This window comes from Xenia sp. Carnegie-2017, unplaced genomic scaffold (assembly GCF_021976095.1).
Source record: "Xenia sp. Carnegie-2017 unplaced genomic scaffold, XeniaSp_v1 HiC_scaffold_14, whole genome shotgun sequence".
Classification (NCBI taxonomy): domain Eukaryota; kingdom Metazoa; phylum Cnidaria; class Anthozoa; order Malacalcyonacea; family Xeniidae; genus Xenia; species Xenia sp. Carnegie-2017.
The window spans coordinates 847,631-867,612 of record NW_025813447.1 but is presented as its reverse complement, the minus strand read 5'-3'; the positions used below and the strand labels follow the sequence as shown (position 1 = coordinate 867,612).

The 19,982-nt window shown below is 34.3% G+C and overlaps 5 protein-coding genes across 9 annotated transcripts in view; 4 read left to right on the top strand and 1 right to left on the bottom strand.

The window, feature by feature from the left end:
* LOC124434885 (cyclin-dependent kinase 20-like) overlaps positions 1–1,219 on the top strand; it is a 2,810-nt gene extending 1,591 nt beyond the window's left edge. Inside the window, exons 8-12 of the mRNA XM_046984821.1 lie at positions 52–103; positions 180–251; positions 319–411; positions 482–544; positions 668–1,219. Of these exons, the coding sequence (XP_046840777.1) occupies positions 52–103; positions 180–251; positions 319–411; positions 482–544; positions 668–850 (463 nt within the window). The 3' untranslated portion in view covers positions 851–1,219. The remainder of the gene's footprint in view (positions 1–51; positions 104–179; positions 252–318; positions 412–481; positions 545–667) is intronic.
* Positions 1–19,982, top strand: part of LOC124434887 (S-adenosylmethionine mitochondrial carrier protein-like) — a 23,281-nt gene extending 3,299 nt beyond the window's left edge. Inside the window, exons 2-12 of the mRNA XM_046984824.1 lie at positions 14,885–15,104; positions 15,150–15,217; positions 15,308–15,464; positions 16,324–16,436; positions 16,636–16,740; positions 17,212–17,259; positions 18,646–18,690; positions 18,851–18,920; positions 19,061–19,125; positions 19,236–19,309; positions 19,789–19,982. Of these exons, the coding sequence (XP_046840780.1) occupies positions 15,188–15,217; positions 15,308–15,464; positions 16,324–16,436; positions 16,636–16,740; positions 17,212–17,259; positions 18,646–18,690; positions 18,851–18,920; positions 19,061–19,125; positions 19,236–19,309; positions 19,789–19,930 (849 nt within the window). The 5' untranslated portion in view covers positions 14,885–15,104; positions 15,150–15,187 and the 3' untranslated portion in view covers positions 19,931–19,982. The remainder of the gene's footprint in view (positions 1–14,884; positions 15,105–15,149; positions 15,218–15,307; positions 15,465–16,323; positions 16,437–16,635; positions 16,741–17,211; positions 17,260–18,645; positions 18,691–18,850; positions 18,921–19,060; positions 19,126–19,235; positions 19,310–19,788) is intronic.
* Positions 840–4,773, top strand: LOC124434880. 4 transcript variants are annotated; one of them, XM_046984812.1, is made up of 10 exons: positions 843–927; positions 1,348–1,519; positions 1,974–2,112; positions 2,257–2,406; positions 2,494–2,566; positions 2,673–3,014; positions 3,111–3,208; positions 3,447–3,527; positions 3,707–3,904; positions 4,153–4,773. In XM_046984812.1, exons 3-10 carry the CDS (start codon positions 2,014–2,016, stop codon positions 4,531–4,533), a joined length of 1,422 nt encoding a protein of 473 aa, XP_046840768.1. In that variant the 5' UTR covers positions 843–927; positions 1,348–1,519; positions 1,974–2,013; the 3' UTR covers positions 4,534–4,773. The 4 variants fall into 4 exon arrangements, with proteins under 4 accessions (XP_046840769.1, XP_046840768.1, XP_046840767.1 ...); XM_046984811.1 differs by having other exon boundaries at positions 1,348–1,630; positions 3,114–3,208; XM_046984810.1 differs by having other exon boundaries at positions 1,348–1,630.
* Positions 4,706–6,586, bottom strand: LOC124434890 (ras-related protein rab7). Of its 2 annotated transcripts, none has more exons than XM_046984827.1 (5): positions 6,421–6,586; positions 5,856–5,939; positions 5,657–5,783; positions 5,363–5,581; positions 4,706–5,289 (listed from the first exon to the last, which is right to left on the bottom strand). In XM_046984827.1, exons 2-5 carry the CDS (start codon positions 5,906–5,908, stop codon positions 5,071–5,073), a joined length of 618 nt encoding a protein of 205 aa, XP_046840783.1. In that variant the 5' UTR covers positions 5,909–5,939; positions 6,421–6,586; the 3' UTR covers positions 4,706–5,070. The 2 variants fall into 2 exon arrangements, with proteins under 2 accessions (XP_046840783.1, XP_046840784.1); XM_046984828.1 differs by having other exon boundaries at positions 5,856–5,936; positions 6,421–6,583.
* Positions 7,452–11,190, top strand: LOC124434881 (succinate-semialdehyde dehydrogenase, mitochondrial-like). Its single transcript, XM_046984814.1, has 10 exons — positions 7,452–7,739; positions 8,085–8,168; positions 8,273–8,443; positions 8,785–8,901; positions 8,975–9,118; positions 9,248–9,391; positions 9,511–9,583; positions 10,094–10,349; positions 10,510–10,568; positions 10,703–11,190. Exons 1-10 carry the CDS (start codon positions 7,491–7,493, stop codon positions 10,906–10,908), a joined length of 1,503 nt encoding a protein of 500 aa, XP_046840770.1. The 5' UTR covers positions 7,452–7,490; the 3' UTR covers positions 10,909–11,190.

Here is a 19,982-nt window from a genome sequence, read left to right as displayed (position 1 = left end):
TTCTCTAAAATTGTTATTTTTTAACTAGCCTCTTTTCTTTCTGATTTAAAGGGCTGTCGGTTGCATTTTTGGTGAACTTTTGAACAATTCTCCACTATTTCCTGTGAGTTCATATGAGATTTTTCATGATTAATACTGTAAAGAGTATCAAATTAATTGTTATGTTATTTATCTTGAAGGGAGAGAATGATATTGACCAACTTTGCTGTGTTTTACGAGTTTTGGGAACTCCTGATGAATCCAGTTGGCCGGTATACAAAATGCTCTAATAATCAAATTCAAGTTTCATATTCATAATATCTTAAATCTTTATTTCAGGGAATGACAGAACTTCCTGATTATAACAAAATAACATTTCCTATGATGCCAGCAATTCCCTTGGAAAAATTGGTGCCTGATGCAAGCACAGAGGTTCATAGAATCAACCAATAAATATATTCATGTGCTGTGAATTTTTTAAAATTTATTTATATTACTAAAGGCTATTAAGTTACTGAAAATGTTCTTGGTTTATCCCTCAAAGTCAAGAATACCTGCATCTGAAGTAAGTTTATGGCTTTTTAACTTCTTAAATATGTAATAGATTCTGTACATAGTATTGTCTTCTTGTTTTATGGCTTGTCTTTGATAAAAAAAAAGTCCAGATTCAATTCAAACAATATTCCAGGCATTGCTTCATCCTTACTTCTTCAAAGAGCCGTTACCAGCCCATCATTTGGAATTGCCAATTCCAACTAGGAATATGAGGCAGCCCAGCTTGCGTGTTGGGAAAAATTTTGATACTGAAGCACCATTGGAACAGTCTGTCATCCCACCTGATGATATCAAACCATTCATTAGAAGATATTGATTGAAGAATTCCTGCTTCTCTTTTAACTGTCTAAAATTATTATTTGTTATTTCAAATTCAACATTGACATTGCTCAGGTAAGTAAGGCTTAGCTCAGGGTAAAGATAGACTGTTAATTGTTAATGAAAGATCATGAGAGCATAGGATGAAAGTAGGTCTTTATGCATAGGATACTGATAGATAACTATGTACACTGAGGCTCATCAAGTGCTTACATCAAGTGCTCACTTTAGTTGTCACATAATTCCCTATATTTAACAGTTTGTAGATATAACAATAGCAGTGAGTTCTTTAGTTTTCTTTGAGCTGTATCTATTTGTATTTTAATGTAATATATTTTGTTCTGTGTTATGTATGAGGACTTGGAAATTCATTTCTCATTTATTTGTGTCTTGCTTTACCTAAAAATTGATTTTACTTTGCCAATGTGGCCATGCCTATACACGTTTATTGTTACTTGCTGGCAAAACATTGATTATATTTTCGTATAATTGTAGAAATTTCATGACAAGGCACAATATGGAAGTTGCAACATTAGGTTGCAATTTTCTGTTTCGTGATGATATTACAGGCCCTGGTAAACGTGGATGTTGTTTTGTTACCGTAGCAACAGTTGTTATTGTTCATCCAATATGGAGGCTAGGGTTATTGAGAAAAGTTTCGATGAAAGTAATTTCAAACATCTTTATGCTTGAAAAATATGAATTCGTCCACTCTACCGCCGTTACTTAAAACATATCTCCCACAATATGAAGTGAATAGGGAGGTTAAAGATTCTTGGTAAATGTTGAATAATAAATTTGTAATGACTATTTGACAAATGTTTGATAATAGCTCGTAGATCATGGAGGATAGTACTTGTGACTGATGCCATCTTATTTCATATATAATCCTGTTATCTTGTATATATGGTTAATTTTACAATCAAGTATTGTTTCTGAAAAATTTGACATCGTTGGATTGTGTAAAGGCTTTTGAGCGTCGCTCTCTTTAAATATATACGTATCATCGCTTTGTAAAATAAAGGAGTTCAGCTTTTATCTTGTTATTGCCTGCTATAAATTCACGTTTCATCATTTTTCTCCATTATATATCCATTAAGTTTACGGATTTTCCATTTTAGCGTGGAACATCCAGTTCCAATTAGCGATCAGTTTGAAGCGATGAATTGTCACGAAGTGAAAAAGTCGAAGAACAGAAGAGAGAAGTATCGTAGGGACTCCATTGAAGATGAAGAAAGGAATACAACTGATGTTAACAAGGTTTCGAGCATTTTGTAATGTTTTAAGACAGTTGTTGTGTGTATGTGCCTCATTTGAAAAGTTATAACTGTTTTTGTAACAAGATAGGACACAACAACATATTGCTTTACATGATATGCGCGTGTTATGTCGTATTATTGTTAGAAAGCCTTTAACATGCTTAAAATGTGGAATATTGTGAAAGATCAAGAACGCAAACGAAAACAGAAAACGCTGCACGATCGAGTGAGACTACAGCACGAGATGATAAAGAAACAAGACGAGTTGATCCTTGAAAAAAATACACAAGAAAAAGTAATGAGGAATTGTTTGTCGTCTTTTTGCAGCATGTTGATGGAAGACAACGAGGTTGAGACCAATAGCTGTCTTTCCTTTCTTTAGAAAGAAAACAAGAAGACGGTGTTGCCCAAATCGCAAAAGAAAAAATATTCAAAAAGAAATCATTTGAAAAGAGGTCAAATAATTCGTGGCCTATTGCCACAATGGTTGTTAGAACTAAGAAAATGTACATACGTAGCAATTTATCGAAACATTTAAAATTTGTATGTCTATAATTGTAGATGAATTGTACCCCGGGAAGAATTCGACGGCTTTAAAAAAAAATAACGTGAAGACTTTTAAGGTAACGGTTGTCGAAGAAAAGCCTAAGGAAGAGCCGCCGATGTTATTAATGGAAGAAAAACTTTCAGAAGTTTCTTCGAGAGTGGACGTTATTTCTGAAGATAACTTGTCAGATTTCTTAGAAAGGTCCGCAATAGAGGACGCGGATTTTCACGAATTGCGAGTGCAACCGTTACCAGTTCAACTTCAACGGTTGTTTGGCAATGATGCAGACGGTTTTTTGAACCCGAGTGTTAAAGAAAAACCGAGAAAACAATTCGATCTCTCAATTGCAAGGCAAAGTATGACTTTCTTGAAATCTTTGAACTGTTAACAGAGTCGCTGTCTATTTTTAAAATAGTGTTATGAAAAGTGTCAAAGTTCTGTGTTATCTTTAGAAGGTCACGAAGGTGCAGCGGCATTATGGGATGCATTAAGAGCTTATTCTCGACAAAAACTCCTCAATAAGGACGCATTGATATTACCTGATGTTAAGGTGAATAAATCTGACAATTTAAGTCTCGTCTCAACGAAGTTACAGCAGTTTAGCTGCTTTAGCCATGTTTTTCCCAAATTGTGATAAACGCAATGTTTACAGGCAACGGACTGTAGGGATGATTTTACGAAGTAATCAACGTTAAATAAAGCTTTTATTATTTTCCTATGTTAAAAAAACCATTCTCGAAGCTCGTCCAGTATCTATCGACAGTCTGTCGTGGTTTTGCCTTTTTTAGAATGCGTACGCCTGTTTTATCCGGGAATGCTTAAGACGTCATATAACTCCGGTGAAAAGAAATTTTGTCAGCGAAGAAGAGGTGCTAATTCTATTTAATCATTGTTTTTCTTCAGGAAATGTTTGTAGACCTACAAAACAACACCTATTACACCATTATTTCAATAAACACAGCAACTTTTATATATTTTCACCGCCCCAAACACTTCTACTATAATCACATATTTATGTTCCGACATTGAAGAAAGTTTTGATTCATAGGCACCGGAAATTACAAGTCTTGAAGAAAGTGAGATGCTCAAGGACGTACGATACCGTCGGCATCGTCAGGATCTTATGTATCGTATAGCACACGTTAATAAAGATAAGACGAAGTTATTGTTGCAAGTTACAGCAGAACCACATTATACAAAAAATATTGACGATGATGGTATTCGAAGATATTACCCCGAGTCTGAGGTAATCCAGGTCAATAACTGTTTGACATTACACGTGAAGTAAGCATTTCTTCTCTTTGAAGTTAAACTTTCAATTAAATGTCATTCTTGAAAGCCTCTTTATTACCTAAATAAAATTCTCTGACAATGTCGAAGGAAACTCCATTCCTTATTCCACATGATTGTCAAATCTTTCATCCAACCATTTAATTCGAAATGCTGTTAAGACTCATAATTAGAATGTAAATGCGATTTCGTTTGTACTTTCAGACAGAAAACGAAGAATTATCAAGTTGCATGCAAAAAAGTAAACTCCCTCTTATTCAAATCAACACATCTCATGAATACATTCCCAAATTGCCTCATCGAAAACAGCTCCCAGTGGCTAAAGGCTTCTCAAACCTTGTGTTCTTGACAGAGCGAAAAGCGAAGTGTAAAGGAGAGTTCTCAAAACGTTTACACCGTGTTGAAAGTGATTTGCATTTGAAGCCTGTCAAACCTGAAATACTAACATCCATGGTCAAATCATCTTCGCCAATGTTCACGCAAAGGGTTTGGGAACCACTAAGTATGCAAGCTCTAATAGACATGCGCGATGGAGTAGTCAGATCTCAGATAGTACACAGCTCAAAAAATACTGACTCGTTGTAGTCATAATTACTTTTTCATTACCCAGTCAGAAAGAGGATTACCTTTTTTGAAATACAGATATAGCATAAAATGTCTTGCTGCTAAATGTATTTGAGTTTCTTTGAAATCCTCAAACCAGTAACTGGGACAGCTACACGTGGCTAGCAGAATTTTAACAACAACTTCATGAATATGCCTTAATTTCAACTGCATTTATTTTTCAAATTAAAGAATACAAAGTTACTGTAATCGATTACACTACAATTTGAATTCTATTCATTCTAATGATTTGAACAGTTGTTTTCAAGGCTGTGTTGTTAGAAGTTTTTAAAAAACAGAGAAATAATGAAGCAGAATAAATTTATAATTGAAAAATCATAAGGGGAAATCAGTTAAACATGCACATGTGCAAACCGGAGGTGAAGAATGTTTATATTCAATTTTATAAACAATCCAAAATAAATGAGTGGTTGATCAATACATGAAAGTTCAGAGAATTTCAAATAAATAAGATTCTCATCTTATATTTTATTATGAATTACTTATTCTGATACATCCTTAGCAACCGCAGCCATCTTTTGGTTTACTTGTATTGTTGTCAAGGTGGATTTGATCTGGGAAATCATTATATAACTCCACTTCTGTTTCCTGAGCTAGCGCATTCTTTGCAATGGTCTGAAATGCTTGTTCTACATTAATTGCTTCTTTGGCGCTCGTCTCAAAGTACGGTATGTTGTTCTTTGCTTGACACCAACCTTGCGCTCTCTTAGCAGACACCTTGATAAAGGGAGAAAATGAGATGGATATTTCATCCATAAATAATAAGCAAACAATTGCACAAGGAACATACTGCTCTGTTTTCCAAATCAACTTTATTTCCTAACACCACAAACGGAAAGTTCTCAGGATCTCTAGGGCTAGCTTGGATAAGAAACTCGTCACGCCAACTGTCTAGAGTCTTGAATGATCCTGGTTGAGTTACGTCAAATACTAGGACACAGCAATCTGCACCGCGGTAGAATGCTACACCCAGACTTTGGAATCTCTCTTGTCCAGCTGTGTCCCAAATCTAGAGTTCATTAAAACTCCATTGTATATGAACCATCATCAGCAAAACTTCAATGTTTAGGGTTGTCAAACTAACCTGCATGGTAACAAGCCTATCGTCAACCATTACTTCCTTTGTTAAGAAATCCGCACCAATAGTTGCTTTGTACTGATTACTAAATTTCTTATTTACATACTGGTTCATCAAGGATGTCTTACCGACCCTCAAATGAAAACAAATATAAGTTCACTTTGGATACAATATATTTTTAATTGATTTTACCATGTGTCCTTACCCACTATCTCCCAGGATTATCACTTTCAACAGAACCTTTTTTCTTGAAGACATTTTCAAAATTTAATTCACGTCTTGAACTCTACTGAATGAAGGTTTATGATTTAATTAAAACGGGGAAGAGATCTGAGAATAATATACAATGAAGCTCCATCTAATAATTTATGGTAATAATTTGTAAAATTATACAGAAGGTTTCGTGAAGCCACATAAATAGCCTCAAAAACTTTCCACAACCAAATATGCACAGAGAACAACTGAATAAAAGCAACATAATACTCTAGATGCTTCTAACCTTTACGTAGTAAAATACTCTACGTTATTATCAAATTAATAATTTATCCGGAAAATTCATCATCAAATATCTAGACGCTACGAAACAACGATACAACAGTGGTAATAGTAAATAGTTTGTATATTAAGCAATAAAATGGACCGAGAAGCCAATGGAAAATATCCAATCCGATGAGAGAATGAACATCGATGATTTTCGATTTAAAAAAGCAACCAATTTCGACAAAAAAGAACACGATATATATTGCATTTTTTAATGCCATCTTCCATACCTTAACGAACTCCTGGGAGTTAAAAATCAACGTAGTTATGTTTGATAATAACTCGTGCAAGTCTGTGATGAATATAACACAAAAAAAGCAGCAGAATTTTGAAAAAATATAAAGTAAAGCGAAGGGCAACGATACGCGATGGATGGTTGATCTCGTGATACACTACATACTGCAGTGACGTCATTTCCTGGTTCTGACCGCAAATTTGCTGGATTGAAACTCAATGCACCTTCACTTTACCAAACAAAATTACATGAAGTACTGCCAAAGGTCTCTTCGAAAAAGGTCGTCTTCGGAGTGCTGAATTCTGAACAAAAACATGAAAAAATCTTCTTCGAAACCAAGTTTAAAAGGCAAACCCATGGGTGTCGTTGATCATATTGTAGATTTATACAAAAATCCAATGAAATGGTATGGATCAATCTTTTTTTTCTTGCTGGAAAATAGTTCTAAATTGTGTCCATTTCTCATCAATTTTCAGGCGTTTTATCAAGCACACCACGATTTTTATCCTAGCAGTTTATGGTGCAAGAACGTTCTCAGACATTGACCTCATGGCTCCTCCTCAACCTCTTCAGTAACTTATCAACCTGGTAAAAGTGGAAATTATTTGATATTTCGTTTGTCTTCAAGTACGGTATGTATTTACTATCAGAATGTTTTCAACTTTTGCATTTAGGTATTTGATGTAATGAAATATTTTCTGTTTGAAATCGTATCTAACTCAAACTATCTTTCTTCCATTTTCAGAAATCCAGATGAGTGAAAAATGGTCATTTTATATGCATTTGTGGAGATATTTCTCTGAATAATTTTTCCTAAAATGAAATAAAATCAAATAAAAGACCAGATTTGTTTCTCCTGCTGTGTTATATGATATCTGTTTTTCAAGAACTGCTAGCAATATCCTTGATAAGCCTGTCATAATCTGGCAGATTTCCTGGCATTAACGTCAAACAACATCAACGAAACGCATGAGAAAGCTCCATAAAATAAGTTTAAACAAAACGGAGATTTATGCTTAGGTAATACTGATCTCGTACTAGTTGAAACAGACAAAGAAACATAAAATGTCTGAGTATAAAAGTTTACGTAACATTTCCAATCTTGCGAGAACACATGTACCATACTTGAAGAACTACAAAGCATTTATCGGTGGGAAATGGCAATCTGCTTCGAGCGAAGTAACTTTTCCTGTGTTTAATCCTGCAAACGGTGAAAAATTAGCAGACGTCTCGGATCTTCATCACGACGACGTTGCAAAAGCTATTTTTACCGCTGCCCAAGCATTTCAAAGCTGGAAAGCAACGTCTGTGAAGGTTTTTAATGACATTTTATATCATTTTCGTCAATCTTAGAAGTAAATAGTTTTTTATGGCCGTGGATGAAAAGTAGCCCCTCGTAAATTGAAGATACCTTTTTGTTATCATTACAAAACTTTTTAAAATTTAAAGTGTGTGCTTGCATTGACATAGGTTGGTTTGAGCTATTTTTTGCCTTGAATTGAATGGAAATGAATTGGAGTTCGACTGCTGTCATTACATGTGGCAGTTTAACTTTAAACACACATATAATCCCTGATTTGAATGGCACGTGTTGTTTAATCACAAATGTTGGTTCTAGATAGATATGAATATTTGAATTGTTCTGATTTTTGTCTTTAGGAAAGAAGCACATTCTTACAAAAATGGCACAAAGCTCTTCTAGAGAGGGTGGATGATATTGCCAAAGTAATGACATTAGAACAGGTACGAATGATTTTAAAAAAAACATGAAGCTTTTCGGATTGGTTTTTTCTACATTGATAATGTCTTACTATGAAGAAACTCGTGGACATAATCTGTATTCATAGGGTAAACCTCTTACTGAGGCATATCAAGAGGTATATTATGGAGCGTCTTTTATTGAATGGTTTGCCGAAGAAGCAAAAAGAATAAATGGGGAATTGATTCCTTCAGCTCAGACTAGCACAAAAATCATACTGATGAAGCAACCAGTTGGTGTTGCAGCTCTTTGGACTCCGGTAGAATGTTATATAACATTTTGATGATTTATGGCATAAGTGCAGATGTCTTTTTTTTATTATTTTCTTATTAAAAATGGGAGAACTCGTTAAAATCATTGGTGCTAGCAAATGGAGGTAGTCATCTTCTCTTTCTCAAAATATTTCTCAGACTATGGTGTTCAATTGCAAAACTTAAAATATTAGTATGCATAAAAGGATGTTTACTACATTTGGTTGTGCCATTTTTTGTAGGGAGGGGTGGGGAAGTGGAAGGAACGCCCTCAAAATAGAAACTTCTCGGTGCTACCTTAATTTAGACAGATTCTTATACATGTTTTTAAAGTGATTTACAATTTTAGTGGAATTTTCCTCTTGCATTGATAACAAAGAAAGCCTCTGCTGCTCTGGCCGCTGGATGTACAGTATTATGTAAACCTTCTGAAGATACTCCACTCACCGCCCTGGCCCTTGCTCAGGTATTTGTGCAATAAATACATGCAAAAGTCCTTCAAGTTGGTTAAAACTTTAAAATAATCTTCATTGAACTAGCTTGCTGAAGAAGTTGGCATTCCACCTGGAGTGTTCAATGTGTTACCATGCTCACGTGACAATGTTTCCATGGTGACTGATGCTGTCATGGAGAGCAGTCTTGTCACAAAATTTTCCTTCACTGGTTCCACAGCTGTTGGAAAGGTACTTCTGCCGTTTAAGAAATTACTGCACTCTCTCTTGAATAACACTTGTGTATTTGATGAAGCATTCCTGAGATTTGTTCTTATGATTGTTCTTCATCTTTTCTGTCGTTTTTTTTTTCATTCAAAGTTATTACTAAGTCAATGTGCAAACACGGTGAAGAGAGTTTCAATGGAACTTGGAGGAAACGCACCTTTCATTGTATTCAACAGCGCGGACCTTGATTTAGCTGCGCAGGGCCTTCTTACCGCGAAGTTTAGAAACACAGGACAGGTTAGAAACACAGGACAGGATAGTTTGACGTGTTTTATATAAATGACAGTAGGAGTCGACCTTCAACAAGAACATCGTCCTAAAGTGATGGAATTATTTGTGTGTCCCCATTTTCTTAGGTCTGTATTGCACCAAATCGAATCTTTGTCCAGGAACAAGTTTATGAAGAATTCACACAAAAGCTTGTTGAAGGTTGAGTAAAGCATCTTTAGCTTGATTTCTGGGCTCAAGTAATGATTCTATCCAGCAATTAATGACAAACTACGTGGAAAATGCAATTTTGTTCATCATTTTCAGATGCTCAGTCATCATTTGCATGAACTTTTGGTTCATGCTGGCAACAGCGATTTTATTTAACGTCGCAAGTGTTTTAATATTTTGTTATTCCTTGTAACAAACTCCTCAAAACAAACTCTTTGACTCGTTAGCACGATCCACACCGACCAGGTTTTTATTGTAGAAGTTCTTCCTGTTTGATAACTCTAACTCTGACTATCTTTGAGACATTGCGAAATTCTTTTTTTTTCATTTTTGTGTGAACGCGAACCTGAATGGCGACAATTAAGAATGTTAGAAATCATATCAGTTCTGCAATATGTGCTTTTGATCGTCTTCTGTGCATGTTAAAGCTGTTTATCATTGAATCAGTAAACACAGTTATTCTGTTCCTCAGTAAAATGTTTTATGCCTACTTATTATAAGGAATGAAAACGTTAGTTGTTGGTGATGGTTTGAACAAGAACTCCACTCAAGGACCGCTGATTAATGAGAAAGCCGTTCTCAAAGTTGAAACTCACATACAGCAATCTGTAAAACAAGGAGCAAAGGTTGCTTTAGGTGGATCCCGGATGACTGATCTGGGTGAATCATTTTTCCAGCCAACTGTTTTGACAGACGTAACAAACGACATGGTTGTTAGCGTTGAAGAAAACTTCGGTCCAGTTGTTCCCCTGCTGAGGTAGGCTAGCTTTGACTTGTATGAAGATGTATTGTTAAATATCAAGAATGTATATCTATTGGCTCCCCTATATGATTAAAACATGATTACTGCTAGTTATGTCTTCGACCAACTGAAGATAATATTTCATTGTCGTATGCTAAAAATTTCTTTCTCTTAGATTTAATAACGAAGCTGAAGCCATTGCTATGGCGAACAACACGTACTATGGTCTTGCAGGTATGCCCCAGAAATAGAGTTAGTATTTTGTTTGTTCAGTATTTAATTTTTCCAAGGACGTGGTTACCTACAAATGCTTGTCATCTGCTTGTAAACCGCTTTCATCCGCTTATATTGATTTTACATTTTTTCAGGCTACTTTTATTCGCAAGATTTCAAACAAATATGGCGGGTAGCAGAAGCTTTAGAAGTAGGTATGGTTGGTGTTAATTCACCATCTGTTTCCAGTGAGTATGCACCGTTTGGTGGTGTGAAGCATTCTGGGATTGGAAAAGAGGGATCGAAATACGGAATGGACGAGTTTGTGGAAATAAAAGCTGTTCATATTGGTGGAATGTAGAACTTACACCGTTTTCTTTTATAACTGATCTTTAATGGAAAAGTAGTTTTTAGTTGTGTAATATCATACAAAATGCATGTGTGTGTGCAATGGATTTCTCCGTGCTTGAGTTGCTTTGCACAATTTAATGCAAGAGAATAATTGGAGAATGTTTGTGTTTATAATTTATTGAAAATGATAATATTGTGTTTGTAAAAGAAAACACACTTAAGTAATTGTGATTGCAACAGTTTAGTCGTCGTGTTATATTGAAATTATACTGATCCACAAATGTCGTAGAAATAATTTTCATTTCTAATTTGATTTGCTATTTTGATTTGAAGTATTTTCAGAAAAGTGCCTACGCAACTAATAATATGAATGTCCTTTCCAATAAGGTTGATGAGAGAGTAATCATCATCGTTCTTTAAACTTATTATTTCTCATTTATTATCATTTAAACTTAGCATATTTCTGAGACGTAGTCTCGTATGAACGTTGGACTGAGAAAATTTGAGTTCTGTGTTTAAAAACTTTGATAATTAAATTGAATGAAGATAACTGATGACGTCTACAGCCTAGTTCACACGAGTGAAGTAAATACACGAACAAGCGTGTACAAAAGACAAAACAAAGATAATCAACGAAGCATGTGAGATAAGCATCGACATAAACGCAAGCATAAGGAAAAAATTCAAGCATAAGCTAAGAGAAGAACAAAAGAAGAACAAAAAGAAAATTTAAAAAAAATCCCAATGTTTTTGTCTTTATAAACCTCTAGAGCAATAGAAACAAAAGTCTTGACGTTCCTGCTTATTTTACTTGTGTGAACCATGCTTACAGTTTTACTATTGAAATAAGAACGAGAGAGAAACCTTAAGTTTTTTACCCTCGTGAGACTGAAACACACAAAAAACCCTAAATTTTCTTTTGTTTAACGTTCGGCTGAAGCTCAGTCTAATTTTGTGCTTACGTCAATGCTAATGTCGACTCTTCACTTATTGTCTTTGTTTAATATTTTACGTCAATTTTTCTTGTTCTTATATACTTCACTTTGAGTAGTTTTACCATATACCTTTGAGTAGTTTTACCTTGAGTGTTAGCAAGACGGGTCTGACAAAGGATAGCACCAGCTCCAGGTATGACTTTGGCATTAGAAGCTTCTTTTTTAGATGTTTAAATCAATCAAATTATCTTTTCGATTACAACAAGATAATAGAAAATTCATTTTTAAGGCAAATAATTCAAGAACTTAATAAAGTAATAAACGGTTGAGAATTGAAGATAATAAAGAGGAAGGATGGCTGTGAAGTGAGAAATATTGAGAGAACTCTTAAACTAAGAACGGAGAAGCAAAAAAGCTATGTTCATTATACTAAAACATTTGACCAACGTGCCATATTAAAGTACTAAGAAATATCTGTATGAAGTACAGACAGAAACGATAAATGATGCTTTAGTAATGAACATATTTATTCATTAATTGCGATGATGTCGTATATATTTAAAAGTTGATTTCACTTGCTTTGTTTGCTTCTGTATTTTGTTTCTAGACAATAGCCGCCGTCAACATAATGAAAGTGAAGGAAAAAGTTCTTCGACCTCGATATCGACAGAGAACTATACTTGTGAAAGCAATGCTTTCATTTTGTACATCTAAATCAATTTGTCTGTCCTGTTATCATTTTGTAAATGTAGCTTAATAGTCACTTTTGCTTATTGCTTATTTCTAACATGCTGGCGATGTTAGAAAAAATTGGGAGATTTAGGATCAAAGAGATGAGTTGTTGTAGCTGCGTATTTTCATGTTAACTGACTGGAACTTCTATACCATTGACTAATGTTATAGAAGTCAACCCAAATCTGTTACCATGCTTATTAACTTGTTAATATGTTGGTGCTTCTTGCGTTCAGATCTTTCATGTAACATTGAAATGATGTCTAATTTACCATAAGTCTATTTATAAATTTCGCTTCTCTAATGATGACTTTGAATAAGTCTATTATATAGTCACAAAAAGAAATTGCAATACGCTGGCAGAGTATTGCAAAATCTTTAAATTAAACGTTTTTTGAGGTAATTTCTAAAAGCTGTCGACATTAAATATTTAACCACTTTATTTTACCTGTCAATGGCACTTTTATAACATTGAGGGATGTTATAATAGTGTGTAAATAGCAGTTAAAATAATTTATGTCTTTACTCGCAAATTATCGAAATTTACGAGTTTCAATTAAAATTTTAAAAGATCTTCTGCAAACACCGGCTGGCTTTGCAAAGTACATTTGCTCTAATGGTGTATCATGATTGAATTTAAACAATTATTTTTACAGTCAAACAGGAACAGATGCAGATTTTGACTGCGGTATGTGTCTGTTTGTTGGTTTTCCTGTTTTTTTATTTTGACACAGCCCTAACTTGTTATTCAGCATTTTTTCAGGCGCAGAGGACGCGAACATCAAGAAGAAGACATGGGTATATGTTTGTTTGTTTTTTTTTCATGCATCTAACTTGTTCTTTAGGCTTTTCTTTCAGATGCAGAGTGGACGAAAAGATAAAGAAAAGGATGCTAGGACTGTAAGTGGGTTTCTGTTTCTGTCTGTCATCAACTTTTTCATTACTTGTTTGTGTCTCTTTTAGAACGAGGTGGCCTCTCAGTGGGTGGACTGCAATGGTCGCTAACGTTTCAGTCGTACGGTAAGTTTAGTAACTTATTTTACGTGTTTTTGGACTAAGTAGCTTTACTTAGAGAAATGATTTTTAAACGACAAAATCTTTGACTTAGATTCTTCGGTGTTTGCAGATGATCAATAAAAAAAAACTTTGATCGATTATGAAAAGTGTAAATGTCATTAACGAAAAGCATAAAGGATTTCCAACATTCTAACTAAATTAGAGAGTTCCCTCGCTCTTTAATTTAGGAAAGAACTTCTGAAAAAAAAATTGATGTAGCTATTCCAAAATAGACTTCTGCCACCTATTTTGGAATAAATTAAGTTTCGCACAGCCTGCACTTGACAATCTTAGCATTTTTTTGTAATTAAAATAAACATTGGCGTCAATCCTGCGATAATTAGGGGGGACCATATTCATATATTCTGTTATGCCAGGTTGATTTCTTTTGCAAATGAAATTGTTTTGAAAAGGAATTAGCCAGGCACAGCAGATATATGAATATGGTCCCCCCACCAATTAACACAGGATTGACGCCAATGATTAAGTAAAATACTGTTATAATGTGTTGTATGAAGTGTGCTTTTAGTTAAGACAAAATATTCAAAAGGAGAATCAACTTATTCTTGTTGTGATTGACGTTGACATCTTTAAATGTAGATATGATCTTCGCACTTTGCTGGACAATTTAAGCAATTTTCTCATGAACCTGAAAAATTCATCTGTCATCTGTTGTCATCTTTGTGATGTCAAAACATGTCATCTTTGCCAAAATATACTAAAACTTGCTTGTATTTACTGTGGTGGTTAAGCAAAGAGAAATTATCATGAAATATGAAAATAAGGAAAAATGTTGTTACTCGTCTTTGTAGTATGACATTTCGTTGTTACATGACCTAACATAATGATAGTCACTAAACAAAACATCACACTAGATAATCACCAAACAAGTTATTTTAAGCAAATCATTTGACAAGTTTTAGTTGTGCTGTGTTGTTTTGATGTGTTATCGTTATTCATTTCTTTAGAAATCTATTGCTTTTCAATAAAAGAAAACATAGGAATTAAGAGAGTGGATGTAGAATTGAGACTTGTTATTTCATTAATAAATAATAAATTATTTTATTCCTAGGAGAAACATTGAAATATATCGATATTTCGCAAAATAATTGACTTTTCTATACAATAAATTTTTATCCAAGTTAATTTTGTTGTATTTAACTTGTGTTATCTTTTCATATTTTTTCATAATTTTTGCAGACCAATACGCCATTTTTTTAAATTATGTACCACTCCCCGACCATGCTGTTATCAATTCATTAGATGGCATCATCATTGAAAAAGTGGTTATGTTCGCATTTGTTGAAAAAAAACCATCTGAACTCTTGAAAATTAGACAGTATTGTTAACAGGGCTTTGTTGTCTGTTTTCTTGACAGGTTGCAGCGCAACATTGCTGCAACCTGCTTTGAACAATCGTGTCCTGAAGAGAACGAATGAACAAGTTGATGGCGGAATTAGCGGCAATTTTATAGCTTTTTCGCGTGGTCAGTGGTGTAGTGGTGTAGCCGTGTAGAATGTGGATGAAGTGAACTAATGATTTCTGCGAAGAAATACATGTTATGAAATGTTCGAGACAGTCATTTTACCGTTAGTGGTATGAGAAGAACTTACTAAAATGAAGTTTCCAATTTATAGTCTTTGACACTTGTCCTATGCTATCGTGTATATTTATATCGTATGACAGGCTGGTGCTGTTGCAGGATTATCCGTGGATGTTGTATTATTCCCTTTGGATACTATTAAGACCAGGTTTCAATCCTCACAAGGTTTTTGGAAAGCTGGTGGATTTCACAAGCTTTATTCTGGACTTGGTTCTTTAGCTGTGGGCTCAACTCCTTCAGGTAAGAAATACTTCCAGATACCATGGAAGAGCAATAATTGATATGGCTAATATTCATATGTGCATGTTATACTTCTTTAGTTTCTAGTGATTTTTATTGAATTCAATTGTGATGACATATAGTAACGTATGAATATATTAATTTAGCCTCCCCACCCACAAATTATTAACCTTCCAAAATTCTTTGACCCTTAATGAAAGGCATGCTTGTGGGCAGAAAGTTCTGAAAATATTTCTGTGTGCATTAGCCATATGGAATCAACTTTTCATGGGAGGAATTATCAATTAGGACATTTACAGGCTGGCTTTGCTTAATGTCTTTATTGTTTAGTTTGGATATGTAGAGTATTAAAAAGGAGAGGCCTGAGTAAATTTAGAAATTGTTTGCTACTTACAAAGGGACATTTGGTTTTGGAGTGCACTTGATGAAATTTTTGAGTTGTTTTTATATATTTTCAGCTGCTCTTAACACCCATGGTCCACTCCGTATAAACAGTATTTTTCAATGCACTTAAAATTGGATAAGGTTGCAGGAGTTCACAAAAATTTACAGAATTTTTTATTGTTTAGAATGTTGTACAGAATGCATTAAGTGTGATTGTGTTAAAGCTCTTAACAGTTCTGTAAATAGAGTGGCTACTTTGAAGAGGGAGGTTACTTTTTGGGAGGAGTTACTTTGAAGAGGGAGGTTACTTTTTGGGAGAGGTTACTTTGAAGAGGGAGGTTACTTTAGCAGTTTTTTGACAAGTGTTAAAAAGTTGACTACTTTAGAAGGAGCGGTTACCTTAAGAGGGGAGGATACATTCAAGACTTAGGAGCATATCAAAACTACATTTAACTTCTCCTGCTATTTTGTTTAGCTGCGACCTTTTTTTGTACATATGAACTTGTCAAGAGGATGGTTCATGCAGATCCACATGCAACATCATTCAATGTTGTTGTAAACATGGTGGCTGCTGGCATTGGAGAGTTAGTAAGTAAGACTTGTCACTATGAATGCAATAAGCTGAAAAATTCAAAATATACACAAGTAAGACTCAGATCTTCCAGTGACCATATTTTACAAATTGTCACAAACTTAGCATTGACTACTTATCTCCTGCTGAACAAACTTCTCTAGTTTCCTCATCAAATGTTCGTGTCAATTTAACTGTTAGATTTGCTGACTTTAGACTTCCAATGGTGTACGGGTTCCATTTGAGATGGTGAAGCAGAGAGCACAAGCAAATAAATTACTTTCAAGTGTAGAAGCTTTCAAATTTACATTACAAGAAGAGGTTTGCAATGTCTGCTACTTAAGAATGTTTCTTGCTTATCAGAACTTAGAGTGTTTATGGCGCAAAATTTTACTGTGCAGTTTTCTGTTTGCTATTTCATAACTAAATTGCCTTAATTAGAATTAAGTTATTTGGTCATCATAAATTGTTAGTTATGACATCGCATGCATACATAGTTAGCTTTGAGAAAAAAGCTTGGAAACTTTGTCATAAAAATTGAAGTTTTGGCCGTAACACATATTCATATTTAATAAAGGCAAAACTCTATGAATGTTAAGTAAAATGTTGTTATGTAATGTGATGTCATATTAATGTCATTTGCATAATGAACATGATTCGGTTTCTCTAAAAAAAGTGATATGTTATAATTTTATTGGAGTCGTTTTTAAATCAATCAGCATACAATAAGAATACTAGCAGCGCAAGAATTCTTGTCATAAACATTTTTGTAAAATCGGTGAATATTTTTAGGGTTTTAAGGGTTTCTATCGAGGCTACTGGAGCACGGTGTTTCGTGAGGTTTGTTTATTTTGTTATTAAAAAGCAACAAGTTTTAATTTACATCTTTGTAATTTACACTCTAACAATGCACATTTATCGTGCATTCATGCATTTTTTGTGAAAAGAACCTTTGTGTGATTGTTTATCGTCTTTCCGGTTCGTACTTCGCCTCCGTTTTGCTCGTAGTACTTTTCCAAGTTGTCTCCAAGCGTACAAAGAATTTTTCCGATTACCTCGCATCTCTTTTTCTGTTCATTTGAAAGCTGCAATATAAATCCTTTCTTTGATACTGTTTCGCTTGTTTTAAATGCCTTGTGAGCTGTATTTGTTTTGTGCGTCTTTTCTTTCTTTGATACATTCATGTTTTCCGATATCGTCAATGTATTCGACTTGACAGTCATAAGAAATCTAAAAAAAATATTTTTTTGACATTTTGCATTGTGTTTGTTGCATGGTCTTTAAGTTCTCTTCATATGTAAATTTCGATCTTTTAAAAGTGAGCATGTGAATGTCACGAACCGTCTTATACTGAGCCGAATAATGATTTCCTCGCCTTTTTTATCAATCTAACTACCATTCAAACCAAACTGCGAGTTAACAGCCGTATCTGCCTCCAAAAATAAGCTCTCCTTAATGCATAATCATAGACTATAGTTAGGCGTCGACGTCTATCACAATAATTACGGTTGTTGAAAGGTATTCACCTCACGACCTCATCTTTCAATAAGAAATTGACAGAATCGCTGTGGTTTTGCAACTGATATACTGTAGGCACACAGTGTTTCTGTTTTATAAAGACATGCCTTAGAAAAATATTGACCTCTTACCTTCTGTTGTTGTTTTTCTCAACTTTGTCTTTGAAGAATGTGACTAAATAATGAGCAGTCGTCTTTGCAGTAGTGAAGTTTAAATGTTACTTTTCCATGTGATATTATTGTGATTTAAAGTTTGACAATGGCCACAGTTTATGCACGAGTCTTATCGGCATGTATATGAAGGTTCAAATGTCTATTTTTATTTTTGGCTAGCGTATTTTTAGTCGTGTATTTTTCCTGCAAACCATGATGATGTCAGTAACGCCAAGTGGAAAACAGCTCTATATATACACTTTTCGTAGTCGATTTAAACGATGCCAAATGTGGTGTGATTTATTTTCTAGCTCACAAGCCTCAGGCAAGCATTGTATGCAAATATGTCATAAGGCAGGCGACTGTATGTTTATATGAATATTAATCTTGATAAGTTTGCTTCGAGGCAATCCGCATGACTGATCTATTTAGATAGGCTTTCCTTTTAACTGTCCAAATGGCTTTTACTGTTTATTTCTATCATAACCGAACATCGATTCGTGCCTTTCACCCTTGAATTGTTTGAAGTTTTATAACTTGTGTTTCTTTTATTAAGGTGCCATTTTCATTCATTCAGTACCCGTTGTGGGAATACCTAAAGGTTGCTGATGTTGTTTGATCTAAATTAATATTTCATGAAGTACAAGATACGCCAAATTGATCGTTGTGATTCCTCAGTTTTGTCCATGAAAATCATGGAAATTATGTACGTCCGATCCTCTCAGATAATGGATGGTTTCTATAATTTCTTAAATTTTTAGATAAAATGGTCGAAACAACAAAAAGAGCCAATTCAAGCTTGGCAATCTGCTGTTTGTGGTTCATTGTCAGGTACAATTTCAGTTCTGTAGTATTTTTCATTGGAAACATGAGAAAGCAATTTTTTGAAGGTGACTTTTTGTGTTAGGCACCTATAAAGTACATACGTTTGGTAATCAATCCGCTTTTCACGTGTTTTTGGTAATTGCCAGGTGGCGTAGCTGCTGCCTTGACAACACCTCTTGACGTCACCAAGACAAGAATTATGCTAGCTGAGGTAGACGTTTTTTTTCCAAATGTTGAGTAATTTTGATGTGAAGTATTTCTTTTTTCCCGCTCATGGTTGTTAAGACATTGCAATCGATTGTTTGATGTGACATCATTTAGAAAGACTCTCCCATCACCAAGATAAATGCATTGAAAGCTTTGATTCTCATTGGAAGAGATGAGGGTATAAAAAGGTATAAAAGATTTTTTTCTCTTATCTTCATTTCACGAAATGTATTCATTTACTTAATGTGCAATCCCCTGGATGGAAATATTGTTAAACGACCTTTGTTGTGTTATCTATAAAGTATGAATATGTCCATTTCAGTTTAAATTAGGGTTATTTGATTGAGTATTTTATGTGTTTTTATTACTTTACCGTATCAATGTATCGAAACAAGTGTGGAACTTGGCGAAAAGGCCTTAGGCCAAGCGTCCATTTTCATTGGTCACACTTGTGACGCGGCACATTTGCTTTTTTATATCTCAGTGAAGACTAGTGAATAACTTTAACAGCATATGTTTTAGGTAAATTTATCTTAGCACACAATTTATATCGTATACTTTGTTAGGTTTTAATTGTTGTAAACGCTTATCGCCAAAAATAACAACGGATTTACAGTATTCATCCGGAACTGAGAATCGCCCTAATGATTTGTTTTTGTGTCTTCAGGTTGTTTTCTGGCATTTTACCACGTGTTCTATGGATAAGTATTGGTGGTGCTATATTTCTCGGTGTTTATGATCAGTCTAAGATGATAATTTCCAGAACTATACATACAGAAAAACTCTTTACCGAATTCAAAGATGGCTAGTTTTTTTTAAAGTTTTATTAAAATTTTCAATAATAATAATTTGTGATAAAAA

Coding starts and splice junctions, on each gene's coding strand:
- LOC124434880 (XM_046984810.1), top strand. CDS start 1,551: ATGAATTCGTCCACTCTACCGCCGTTACTTAAAACATATCTCCCACAA. Junction 1,631..1,973: donor AGGGAGGTTAAAGATTCTTG/GTAAATGTTGAA, acceptor TTTCCATTTTAG/CGTGGAACATCCAGTTCCAA. Junction 2,407..2,493: donor AAAAAAATACACAAGAAAAA/GTAATGAGGAAT, acceptor TCCTTTCTTTAG/AAAGAAAACAAGAAGACGGT.
- LOC124434890 (XM_046984827.1), bottom strand. CDS start 5,908: ATGTCTTCAAGAAAAAAGGTTCTGTTGAAAGTGATAATCCTGGGAGAT. Junction 5,784..5,855: donor ATAATCCTGGGAGATAGTGG/GTAAGGACACAT, acceptor TTTTCATTTGAG/GGTCGGTAAGACATCCTTGA. Junction 5,582..5,656: donor ATAGGCTTGTTACCATGCAG/GTTAGTTTGACA, acceptor AATGAACTCTAG/ATTTGGGACACAGCTGGACA.
- LOC124434881 (XM_046984814.1), top strand. CDS start 7,491: ATGTCTGAGTATAAAAGTTTACGTAACATTTCCAATCTTGCGAGAACA. Junction 9,392..9,510: donor AGTTTAGAAACACAGGACAG/GTTAGAAACACA, acceptor CCATTTTCTTAG/GTCTGTATTGCACCAAATCG. Junction 9,584..10,093: donor CACACAAAAGCTTGTTGAAG/GTTGAGTAAAGC, acceptor ACTTATTATAAG/GAATGAAAACGTTAGTTGTT.